This window comes from Centropristis striata, chromosome 11 (assembly GCF_030273125.1).
Source record: "Centropristis striata isolate RG_2023a ecotype Rhode Island chromosome 11, C.striata_1.0, whole genome shotgun sequence".
NCBI classification, from domain to species: Eukaryota; Metazoa; Chordata; class Actinopteri; order Perciformes; family Serranidae; genus Centropristis; species Centropristis striata.
Window position 1 is genome coordinate 12,890,251 of NC_081527.1, and position 13,224 is coordinate 12,903,474.

Genomic DNA, 13,224 nt, shown 5'->3' on the forward strand with positions numbered 1-13,224 from the left:
GCAATGAAGCCCAATAAAAATTATAATATGATAACAAATTCCACGTGATTCATAGTCTTGTCGGAGGCGTCAATACAAAGACCTTGAGGGAGAAGATTAACTGTTGTGTGTTACAGAAATGAATTTAAAGGCAATAGTTAAATACTTCAATAAATCAGATCAGGCAAGACACGTCTCTGTCTACATATCTTTTAAAACACACATTAAAAATGGGCTTTATTACTCAGTATCAGAAAATACAGTAGCACTCCCTAAGACCTGTGGAAATAGACTTTGATGTGTAATGGAGTTCCTCTTTAATGCTGAGAAAATTTGTTTTTAAGGTCTTTAACATTAAATATTTAAAAGAGTAGCAAGGCTCCACAGTAACCTCTAAAAAAAATGAAATTTTTTTAATTACATTTTGGCATCAGGCTCATACATGTAGCATGCAGAGACATGTATGTAGGCTTTGATCTCACACTTGCAAATAAATTCACAGATTCCAGTAGGGACTGGCTGCTGAAGGCGTCTGGTGCAGTGCTGGTTGTAGTGAAACCTTGTAAACATACTGTATTTCTCAGTGGCTCATAAGTGGTGACGCACAGAAGACGTCTCAAACCAAATTAAGTGTCACAGCAGCTTTCCATGTCTAATTAAAGGAAGCTGTTGTCTGCACACTTCCTTCGCTCTGATGCTCTACCATACCTCACAAATTAATACTGTGTTGAAAAAATCTTTTTATTGCTCCAATTAATGCACTGGCCAACAAGCTTGGGGCGTTTTGGTAGCTTTCTATAATTACAGCACAGTTTGTCCCTCTCACTGGAATTGGTTCAGTTCATTCATAGATATTTGTTTTATCTGATTCTGTGTGTTTTGGGCTTTTCTGGCCCTGCCCGATGTCCCGGGCAGAGGCTGACCTCGTTGGTTACAACACGACTGACCTTGTGTGGGATCATGACTCTGAGCCAGAGATGAGGATTAACTGTCTGTGTCGGCCGAGGAGAGACAGCAATCCCTTGAAGCCAATTGACAATTTGTTCAGATGTAATGAAATGGGTGGTAGACCACACTTCCCTCATTTCTGCCATAAAATACCTGCCTGCACTGACAGTGATCATCTCATTTTTGCAAGTCCAACAAGTCAGAACTATGAAAGAATATTAATCACAACCCCAGTTTTCAGCAAGCTCCTTCATAGATTTATTGTTTAACTTTTAATTGACCTTTTTTTATATATATACATCTGCATTTTATAAGCAAGAAAAATACATTTTGATTCTTGTAGTAAACCAGAATGTTCATATTCTCAGGCATGTACAGGCTGAAGTCTGGGATCACACAGTTTCTCACATTCCTGATAATTTAAGCAGCAAAACCAAGACAATTTAAGTGTTCCTGCTATAAAAGGCTTTATAATTACAAACCTGCATGGGAACTGAACATGTGACCGACAATAGATTCACCGCAGAGCAGAGTGGCAACAATTGAAACCACAACGGTTTGAGCAGATAAAGATTTATCATGCAGTGCTGTTCTATAATTTATCATTAGATGGTGCCTGAAGGGGACCTATTATGCTTTTTCTGGCATGAGATAACACAGTGATGATCTTCATACTGAACGTGGCTACAGTTTCTTCTACTCTCGGCTCAAGCTGACATTGATTCATGCCAGATTTCTATATATGGTCATCTGCTCCAGGCATGTTAATGCAGTGTTTACATACACTGCTACATGTAGCTACATGCTGGCAGAGAAACCTGTTATCTGGGTTGCCAAATTTGTTAATTTATCCCCATTTTGGATCACATTCCTGCTGAATCTGGACATGATCATTTTAGGAGGTTTAAAGTACATTTCATACAAATATAAATGGCAAATATGAAATAGCTTTGCATATCTTGGTCTCAGTCATTTTTGTACATTAAAGCAATACCTTGACATGTTGGATAATATACATATTTGCTTTCTTGCTGAGTGTTAGAAGAGAAAATCAATCCACTGTCAGGTGGAGTCACTGATGCAGTTTCAGCTGATTTCAATCAGTTCCAAGCTGTCCAGCTGGACTAAACAGTGATTGTGTTCCTTTAGGCAAGCCTTCTGATTGGACTAAAGGCTAACCTTTGACCTCCATTATACCAACATGGAGCCATCATTCCAGTTTTCACCTCAGTGCTCTCCTCTGTCTCTCCTCCGCTGCCAGAACTCGTATCCCACCCGTCCTCCTCACTGCTCAGTCTCTTAAGCTCTACCTTCGCTCTCCCCTCTTCATCTCCCCCTCCATTTATCTTCCTTTCCGCACATTTCTCCTTGTTCTCTGGCTCTTTCCTCGGGCTATCCTCCCGCTCTTCTTCTTCTGTCTCTAACCTCTGTTCCTGCTGTGCCTCCATGTTTATCTTCGTCTCAGATGTCTTTTGTTTTCTCCTCACACTTCCCACATCCGTGTCTACCTCCAGTCGAGCTCTCAGCTTCTGCTCCCTCTGGCTCCATTCCTCCTCCAGCCTCTGGTACATGTGAAGGGAGAAGTGCCACCCTCTGTTCTCCTGCAACACGTCTTCCACTTTGCGCAGCAGCTCTCTCACCTGCTCCTGCTCTCCTTCCTTTCTCCCATCTGCCTCACCTCCTTTGCTCTTCCTTCCTGCCCCCTTGTTATTTCTCTTCCACCATGGCCCTTCCTCTTTCTTTCCACCTCCATTCACCTGCTGCCGCCTTCTCTCTTGCTTGCCAACTGCTGCCTTGTTATCAAACACGTGGTATCGATAGCGACACTTCTCCATCAACCATTGCAAGGCGGGGCCTCCTGATTGGACGTGCTCCTCCACACTGCGCCCTCTTCCCCTCAACCAGTCTCCACCTGTGAACAACACCATTGTGTGTCTCCAGACTGCAGAGGTCAGGATCTCCATCCTCCTCTCCACCGCTCTCCTCTCAGGCTCAGTGAAGTCCAGCAGAGGAATCACTAACAGAACCACATGAGGTCCTCCAAGTCCACAGAGAGAAAATGCTCTCTGCAGTTCACTTTTCTCCTCTTCAGGCACAAACTCCTCAGATGAACCCCAACCCTGTGCATCTACGATGGTCACGTGGTGTCCAGTGGTGACAGCACTGGCAGCTGTGCTGGACCCGCCTCCTCTGGTTTCAAAAACCTGCCCCCTGCCCAGCAGCGTGTTACCAGTAGAGCTCTTGCCTGTCCGTCTGGGACCAACCAGCAAAATATTGAGTTCACGTGAGGCTGGTGATAAAAAAAGAGAAGATTTCAATCTGCAGCTGACTGCTTTAGCTGACTTCAAAGATTTATGAACATGGCATTCAGTGTTGTCTAGTTCGCTCATTTTAGAGAGATCAATTACTAAAATCATGAAAGGCAGAGAAAGGAGCAGGCAGAAGAAAATCTGTCCACCCCATTATCTTGTTAGAGGTTTTCTGTAATCTTAAAATCTGTTTCTCACCAGTACAATGGGGAAATGTGCTGTTTGAATAAGGCATAGTGTTTTCTTTTTTACACATTGATTGATTATGATTCACTGCGGGTTCTGTTAGCATTACTTTAGTGAGAAAACATCTGTTCCCAACATATTCCTGTTGTACTATTTGATTTGGAGCTGATGACTTGGCACTAAACGGCTCACTGCAAAGTTTGAATTCTGGACGTGTGTAAAATGATTGGCAAAAAGTAATCCTACTTCTTTTTAACAAAACATTCAATGTGAGAAAAACCAGGTTTAAAAAAGAACATACCAACATTTCTTGGTGGGTTCAAGCTTCCCATTGTTCTTCTTGTGGATGATTTTTTGAGGCTGCAGCTGTAATATTCCTCCACAGTGGTGGCTACTTCAGGTATTCCCAGTCACAGGATGAGCAACTCACTGCACTTTCTTCTCGCTTTACTATGTGATGGCTGAGCGCTTGAGAAACACCTTCTTCTTATCAACACATGAACAGAAGCGCCTCCCAGTTTTTATAGCCCACTCTGCATTCTTGGGATTGTAAAATTATCAAGAGTTTTATGATTCCAGTCAAACTGTTTGACTCTCTTTTTCCTGCAGTCTTAAACTGAATTCGACACTTTATTGTTTTAAAGAGACATTTAAGATTTTTGCTGTCACTGTTTTACTAGAGTTGCTTACTGTTGTGACTTCTGATGAGCGACCTGGATTTGAGGGACTAAAGTCTGTAGCTGTATAGATGGTTTGTTGTCATCTATATAGATAGAAAGTTTTCCACTATACTCTGACTCTACAATAGATAATGATGGTATTCAATTATCTGTAAATAAGAGGAGTATCATAATGCAGATATTGACATGCACAATAAATCTGTTTTCATATTACGTAAGACTGGTATGTACCATGCCTGAGTATGATTGCCTCCCCCGCCCTCAGCTATCATATTGATAATGTTGTTCTGTATTTGCACTAAATATCAGTCCACTTCTGAGTTTTGGTGCAGTTGTTTTTCCCACCTGATGCAAACTGAACTTGAGACCAACTTTTTGTGTGGACTCATGGCACGGCTCTATGAAGCAGTGTTTACACTCATCAAAGGAACTAGACTTTGGGGTCAAGTACTCAGATCTGGTCCCTGGTGTAAAAGCTTAATTGTTTGATGTAATGATCTTGGAAGGAAAGTAGTCAACACTAATAACTACATGCAGTATTTCATGTGGTAATTACTAAAACATGTAGTTAGTTAAACGTAAAATATGATTTCTCTGATATGATGTGTGTGTGGCATAAATTCTTGCTGATGAATGATTAATCAGCAAACAGCAGCCTCGTGCTACATGTTTACTTCCACAGCCACCATTTACAGCCATCATAACAGTTAAGCTTTTCTAGAGCAGTGGTCCTTGTAAAATTTTATACGCCTCACGGCTCGTTCACATGGTCTTTGACGTTCCTGGTAATTCTCTGTTTGCTCTTATCTTTGATCTGTCTGTAACCTTAACAGATTATAGTTTACTCTGAATCTGTATGTTTGTGCATGTGCTGCAGCATGCGTCATCTTTGTTTTGTGCGGTCTTTATCCTAAATTGGTAGGATCCAGTGTTTTTGAAGCTCAACTTATACTAGGGACAAAACGTCAGGATATCTTAGTGGGGAGGAGAATTGATATGATTTTGTTCCCTTGACTCCTGATTAATTTTCTGTGGGGAAAAAGTTTTCAGGGCACCTGTTTTATTATCTCTGAACACAGTTTGTTTCCAGCCTGGCCTGTAGTGATCATTTAACTAACATTACAAGCAGCTTTGTTTATCATCTTGTAAAATGAAGCCACGCACTGGACTGTTGTCGTCTCCAGCCAGGCCTGCTTCTTGTGGAAAATTTCAGCTGCATGGACATGAGTTTGACATAATTATTTTGTAATGTGCAACGGTCAGACAAACACACCAGCATCGATGAAAGGAATTTATAAAGTCAGAAGCATATGATCCCAAGAGATCAGACATCTTGTGACCAGGTCTTGTTTCCCATCTCTATATCAGATTCTTCAACAACAATTTCAACTTTTCTAACCATGGTACGTCTCTGAACTGTATGAAGTGTGATCCTAAATTGCTGCAGTATGTAGATTTACCTTCCCAGAAACAAATAGATTTATAAGATCTTTATCTCTCAGCTGTTGACTTTGTAAACAACATAACATTAGGCCTGTGATTAGCGTTGCCTTCTCATGCTGATAGTTACCGTAACAGGTGTTGTGACGACGAGAGCAGCTCTATTCCTTCTATTTGTATCCATGAGTTCATATACATATGTACCATATGTACTGTGTATATTATATATATTGTATGGATTCCATTCTATTTATTGTGGTATTTAATATTCATTTCTATTGACTGCTGGCTGAAAGCCAAATTGCCCCTCGGGTACATTAAAGCTGTACTCTACTTGAGTCTGGTACATTCCTATGTGATGAAATGCTAGAACTTACCTCTTTGTATCCGCCCACCTCGTCAGCTACCTCAGTTAGTGATTTCCGACATTACTCAGAATGACTTTTGGCAATTTCCAGGCAGCAGGCATTAACATGTTGCATTGGGCTGCAGGTTGTACTGGAAGTGGAGGTGAGCATTAAGGATAATGACACATAATAATCAGTTGTATTGTATTCTGAAGGAAGGCCTTTTACGTCTTCCTGTGAATCAGCTGATATCCAATTTACAACAGTGGAGTCATACACTGCACTGAAAAGTTACACCTGTCTGTCTCTTCCCTCCAGCCTCTCTATGTTTTTTTTTCTCTGATCTGCAGTCAGTGTGTGTGTGTGTGTGTGTGTGTGTGTGTGTGTGTGTGAAGAAACGTGCACACAGATCATCCACACACTGACCTGACAGGTAAAGCCAGTGAAGGATCAGCCAGGTTTTTTCTCCGTCAGGACGGTGGTGAGGAGTCACCTGCTGTGTGTGTGCGCACGTGTGAGAGCTCATGCCTGCATACGTGTTAATGCACGTGCAGTGTTGGTTTTACTGACTTCATTTACTCTTAATCCATCGTGGCTGCTGCAGCAGGCATAAGGTATCCCCAAGTCTCTCCTCTATTTCACCTTTAACTTTTCTCTCATCCCTCTGCGTGTTGCTCTCAGTTGTGTTTTGATTTTTCCTCTTTGATCCTTTGAACCTCGTCTGTCTTAAATTCACCTGCTTTGTCTTCACCTCTGTCTGTATTCTTTTATCTGAGACACACACACACACACACACACACACACACACACACACACACACACACACACACACACACACACACACACACACAAATAAATGTGCACTTAGCTTTCCTAGTTGTATAATTAGGTGGTCTTGTTTAATCATGCTTCCCATCAAATCTGGAAACATATAGTGCAACATAAAGCTATTATATTACCTTTTTATTTTTTAATGCACACTTACAAAATGCCACAGTGGATCAACATCAGCAGTTTCTCTGCATAGCACACACAGGTATGAAAGATGGTTTATCATGTTTGAAAAACTGCATGTAAGCAGAAACATTAATTGAAAGTGTGCTTAGCAAATTATGTCAACATATTTCCTCCAATATTGACATTTTTATGAATGAAAAGTTCCACCTACCTGCAGCTTGTAGCTGTCAAGGATATGTGAGGGTCAGACATGCTGGCTGTGCCCTCTCTTTTAATATTTATCGCCCTCTCTCCTCTTTGTGTCCATCCTTCTCTCTCATCTCTGACCTCTTCGCATCTTCCTCTGCTTCATCTTCTTTGCTCTTTTCTCCTTTTTCTCACCCCCTCCCCTCTCCTCTCCCTTTATTTTTCCACCTCTCCTTCACATCTTTCCTCCTCCTGTTTCTCTTATCACTCTGCCTCTCATCCCAGAGGAGACGGTGAACTGTACATTTACAGTAATGCAGGCTGGTAAAGAGAGAACAGGGCTTTAAAAAGAAACACTGGCATGGCTTGTATTACCACCAACTCCTCTGTACTAGCCAGCTCTGCCCACAGTGCCCATCTTTCTGTGTGACACTAAAGTGGCCGGTAAGATGTGACTCATACAGCAGGATTTGCAAAATAAAAAAAACAAACAATTTAAGCACCAAAGTTAGGTTTAGCCAAATATCTGAAGATGGAGTTTGCTCAGAGAGGACAGCAGAAAAAAGGATTTTCACACCCTCCTCTCCTAAAGCTGTGTGGGACGGACTTAGTACAACTATGTTTGTAGCCATTAGTCCTCCCACCCTGCGGCTGCATCCTTTTTTAGTACAAAAGGGTTTTCTAACAAATCCTCCATGGATTGTGGCAACATTACTGCATTAGTTCTGCATAAGATGCTGCTCTTGTGTGTGTTTAAGTGAGATTGTGCTAAAAAAAAACGGGCGGTGTTGTTACACAATGTGCTGGGGAAGAGGATACAGGACATCACCGGAGGTACATTAGTTACGGAGAACGCCAGAGAACTTCCTTCTGTGGCTTTGAAGGACGCTGGTGTCTGGAGTTGAGCATGTTGTGTGTTTTGAAAAAGAGGACACTGTTCAAAGGGTGAAGCCTCACCTCCTGCTAATCCTTTGCTTTGTTGTGTTGTTTTTTAGTGAGGGCTGATTATGGCTATATTGCTTCTCTCTTTTTTCTGTGACATGGGGAATAACTCACTTTTTCAATATGGCTGTTTGTGTTCAGAATTGGCTGTGTCATTTGAAACATTGAGCTGTTTTTACTGCACTGCCGTCCTGTCTCAGTACATCTGTAATCCAGGCTTCATATTCATTACACTGCATTGTGTTGTTTTACATACCAGACATGGTTCGGATCGACTCTACTTGTCTCACTTTTAGTATCAGGTGCTTTTCTGTATATTCACTTTCCACTGTTATAAGTACCTGTTTAGTGTAGGCGGTATTCTCAGATGGTCACCATAGTGCCGTTCGGTTAAACTGCCATGATATCATTTTCAACACGTCACAGGATGGATCCTTTCATCAGCAGTTTTCATATCCTTAAAATCCAGTCATGACATACTAAAATTCTGCACAAACTCCAAAGCTAAGACACTAGAGCCTTTAAATTGTAATTTATTTCATTTTCTTTTTATGTTTTCCTTTATTTATGCTACTCTCGAGCTCACTGTACAATCCTCTATACTTTTGTTTGAATGGCAAACCTATTGTAAGTTTGTACACTGTAAAAAAAAAAATTTTTTTAATTATTTCACCAGCAACCAAAGAAATATCAGATCTTCAGTCAGTTGTACAATAGTGTGCACGCCATAGTTTTTGCAGGCTGCCTTAATTTCTTGGTCTTGTGAAGAAAAAAAAATTGTGGTCACTATTGATGGTGCGTTTGCTATTTAAAAGTGCCCGTATCACACTTGAAACCTCACAGTCTTCCGCTATGCTATCGAATAAAGGCAAAAGCCCAAAAGTATCAGCTCGGCTTGCTTTGACTCTTGACCCAGGAGGTACTACAAAAGAGCTTTTGGTAATAGAGCTGTGCAGTTAGGGCCACTGACCAAAGTGCAATAGAGCTGTTAAAGTGAAATAAACGAGGTTTAACTGGTCTTGTCATGCAAAGTGTATTTCATAACATTTCTGATCCACCAATTTGGTAGATTCCTTCAGAACTTATGTTTCTGATGTAGTCAGAGCCACAGACGCATTTGTTTGCACCAGAAAGAAGTGAAGTTCAGTCACGCTACATGTAACTTTTGGTTCAGTTTGCCCTTGGCCAAGCTTGGAGCCTCTGTAGCAGTGACTTCTGTGAGCATTTTGTGTTTGTTTACTTCACAGTATCTGGGTTTTCTGTGATCTTTCTTGATTTGGAGGTGTGTGTGTTTGTCAGTTTGATTTCCTGTTTTCGTGACCTTGCATATGTTCATGCTCTTTGCATCTGTTTTTCTAGTTGTCGACATATTTGCAGGACACGTTTGTGAATGTCCTTTGTGTAAATGTTTAGTTTTCACCTTTGCAGCAAAACACACTGCAGTGGGTCGATGGTACAGTGGTTTTTTATTAGAAAGGGGGAAAAAAGCTCAGGATTGCTGTGAAATATGCCACAATAGGTGACATTATTGAGCTGATGGTAATGTTAACCTGTCAATGATTACTCTGTGTATATGTACACAACACTGGGGCTATGTATTAGTACACATTTACTGATGTTGTGTGAAAGCCTTGTAATCACAGTTTTGTTCATTTTCATATTATATTGACTTTAATTAAAGGATTAAAGGATTACATGCTCCTCTAAATTCTTCAACCTCTCAGGCTTAGAAGCACTTCCAAAGCCAACCGAAGAATGATAAAAACTGCTTTGTCATCAAGCTAAACACACCTGTTTCTGTGTCTTGTTGACATTTTGAAGATAATACAGCTTTCACCCAACAGCTGATTTCTAATGATCCAGAAAAGATCAGACACTCTGACCTTGGAGAGTTCAAAGATGGAAAAAGATATAAAGAGAAGTGTGAAAGAAAGGTGCGGGAGAAAAAGCAATGAACAGTCGAGAAGTAAGAAGCCAGAAGATTTTCTTCTGTGCTGGTGAAGCAGTGCTGCAGGAGGAAAGAGGAGAGTGGTGTATTGTTACAAATGAGATGGAGCTGTGGTAAAAGGAGGGAGGAAGACTTGAAAGAGAGAAAGAGGAGAGGATCGTGTTTTCCTGAGCTATCTATTTTATATGCAGCGTGTGTGTTTATCATTACACAACTCAGTATTTTTAAGTAAAAAGAATTTGTGAAGTAATCAGTATATTTATCCTCAGTGTTGGTTTTAACTTGTTAAGTCTGTCTTGAAAAATAGACAATAGCTGCATATTTACTAACACAAAAAGAATAATTTAGAAGTTTTCTCTCTTCCACTTCAAGTTTTTCTTTCAAACTCACTCGTCATCTGTCAGGCTTTATTTAGCTCCCGGCCTTCTCCGGTCAATTTTTACATCCATCATAAAAGTGATGCTGCTGTTGCCATTTTCACCCTCTCTCCCATTATCATTGTCTACAGACAATAAATCCTGCTCTGTACTGCTGTGCACTGTATCTCATTACAGGCGTCATGTCACACTGTATGCCCCTATTACTTCTTGTTCCCGTCGCAGCAGACCCGGGGTCACAACTCATATCCATATAAAATGTCTCATCAGGGAGGAAGTTCTTCACTGGCTGGGATCACTTCACACATCCAGTAGTCCTCATCAGTAAAACCTTATTACAAAATTCATAGAGGTCTGTCACCTTCATATAAATGAATCAACCAACAGCAGATTGTGGGGAAAACAACTTGCTAAAAGGTTGCTGGTTTGATTCCCAGTGCTGTCAACATAAAGAAAAGAAAAGAAAAGCTCAGAAGCAAAGAGGAAATTAGGCACTTCACACATCCGTATGTTCATAATCTTTTGTTTTTAAATTTACTTTCTTCATTAATCAGCCAGTTTTCCCACAGGACTTATTTCCCTGTTTAACTAACACATTTTAATTCAGCTCTGCAGCTCTAAAAACCAATATTATCTGACCTGAACAAACTGTTGTTTTATGTAATGGTCCCAGACACAATAATCCTCTGAATCTCAGCGGTGAGCTACAGGTAAAGATATTCATCCACAGTGATGATATTTTGTGCTGCAGCACTATGAAGCGTAATTCTTCTTAATGCACTGAATGTGTAATGATGCAGAGGTAAATGACCTGCTGCTGATCATCCTCACTTTCTCTCCTCATTAGCGCCTCTCACCACTGTTAGGAGATGCTGATAGGATAAAACGTGATGGGAAATGTGTCATTAAGAATAAATCTTGGTGTTAATTCACTGAGTATTGCAATAGAAGTTATTAAGCCCAGTTAATTACTTGTATAATGCAATACAAGGTCGTTATGCACATCTGGAGGGCAGCGGATGATGAATGTTTGGACAAACTTATGGAAAAAAGCAGCTGCTGAATCCCCTAGAGCTAGAATTAGATTATGGATAGATACCTGGATATGTCTCCTCTGGAGCACACACATTCGATGCATCATATACCTGCATAATACACTCTAACACCTGTGTAATACATTTAAAATATGCTAAAAGTTTTTCTAATGCATTAAGCCACACCGACTTGTATTAAAAGTACGACCACAATAATTTGCAAGATTAGAATTAGCAAATAATTCATCTGAGCATTTTTGCAGAATTTAAAGTTTTTAAAACGTTAATGCTTCTATATTCTCATCATTGTTGCACTGCATGCTACATGCCCATTAACAAACAGCAGACCAATACAGTTAGCAAGTAGCCAGTGAATATAGTGGAGCACTTCAAGAATCAGAGACCAAAACAGAGCTAAAAGGCAGGTGAATATTGGAGTTATTCATCAGGTGGCCAGGGAGACAATGCCAAATCAAAGCTAATGTTACAACCATTTGTTAACAAATAGGGCTGCAACTAATTTTTTTGTTGTTGTAAGATGATGATTATTTTCTCTATAAATCATTTGATCTCTAAAATGAAATGGTGAAAAATGTTTATTCCAGCTTCTCAAAGTCCAAGTTGATGTCTTTAATTGTCTTGTTTGTCAGTCCAAAACCAAAAATGATTCAATTTAATATGCTATAAAACAGAAATTGGCAGGAAAGCCCCATATTTCTGAGGCTGAATACAGTATTTTCTGCATTTTTAAAAAAGTAGTCAAATAATTGTTGCAGTTATATTAACAAATTTGTAAAATAAAATATGCAAATTTGTCATTGGCAGTGTTCACAACTTGATTCCGCTGTCCTGACAAAAATCAGTTAATGCGGCTTTTAACTCCTCTGAACATCAGGTTTTGTGGCTGTTGTTATAAAACATCTTAATGCATTATGATAAAAGGCTCATTATAAGCCATTATAATCATTGGAATTCATTATGAAGGTATTAATAATGCAGTATAGAAATGGGCTCCAGTATTCCTGACATTATCTGGAAGACGAAGCAGAACTGTTTTGGATAATTTCACATTGAAGGAGAAAATGACTCCTCCTGGAGATATCAGGGTGTTTGGATTTCTTCCTGTTACTTCACTAACAGAGGCTAATTAAGTCTCAATTTCTGGCTTAAGAGACTTTGCAGTACTTTTTCAGTCTACTTTTCTGTTTTATTATTTCAAGCTCTCAAAGTGTTTTCCTCAGAGAGAGAGAGAGAGAGAGCCAGAGAGTTGACAGTGTCTCCTTCCTCTCAGCAACCACAGCATTGTCTGCTGAAATTGTCTCCACGTAACTGAGCACTAAAGAGCCTATGAGCGTACTCAAATTAATTGGATCTGGTACAAAAAGGCTCCTCTTGACAGGTACATGTACACGTAGAGCTTACGCACTAATATTCAGAAATTGTTTCAGCCAGAATAATCTCAAATTGACATTTTCAGATGCATGCTCTGTGGTTTCAGTTGACCCTTCCCCTCAAATAGCTGCTTTTCTCTGGAAGTGGGCAGAACAAATGAGCATTTTTCTGCAGAATAGCTAACGAGCCAAATGTGTGCATGTTTGTCTGCTTGAGTAAACATATTTGTGTATTTTCACGCAGCATAGATAATGTTATGTAACAGTAAAATATCATGTTTTTTTTTTCTTTTAACACCAAGTTGTGTTTTGTTGGACTTTTTCTTGGCCTTTATGCAAGTTGAATTTTGATTCTTCATTTGATCAAGATTTTAATTGAATAGTTGCCAGAGCAGATTTTGTTTAGTATTCGTTCCCCCTATAACACAAAGAGGACATCAGCCAATCAAAAGCAGGTGTCAGTAAACACTTTCTGTCTCTCTGGTCATCAGCCAGCGTGG

At 40.0% G+C, this 13,224-nt stretch overlaps 2 protein-coding genes across 6 annotated transcripts in view; one reads left to right on the forward strand and one right to left on the reverse strand.

Moving 5' to 3' along the window:
• The window catches only part of LOC131980523 (SPRY domain-containing SOCS box protein 4-like), an 81,432-nt gene that overhangs the window by 62,112 nt on the left and 6,096 nt on the right, over positions 1-13,224 (forward strand). The gene's annotated exons all lie outside the window — the stretch shown is intronic.
• Positions 1,426-3,754, reverse strand: zgc:136870 (uncharacterized protein LOC664693 homolog). The gene is made up of 2 exons (XM_059344771.1): positions 3,724-3,754; positions 1,426-3,217 (listed from the first exon to the last, which is right to left on the reverse strand). The coding sequence occupies exons 1-2, from the start codon at positions 3,752-3,754 to the stop codon at positions 2,073-2,075; spliced, it is 1,176 nt and encodes a 391-aa protein (XP_059200754.1). The 3' UTR covers positions 1,426-2,072.

Excerpts from the sequence above, each read along its gene's own strand:
- zgc:136870 (XM_059344771.1), bottom strand. The coding sequence starts at position 3,754 with ATGGGAAGCTTGAACCCACCAAGAAATGTTG. Across the intron at positions 3,218-3,723 it reads GAACCCACCAAGAAATGTTG|CCTCACGTGAACTCAATATT; the intron begins GTATGTTCTTTT and ends TTTTATCACCAG.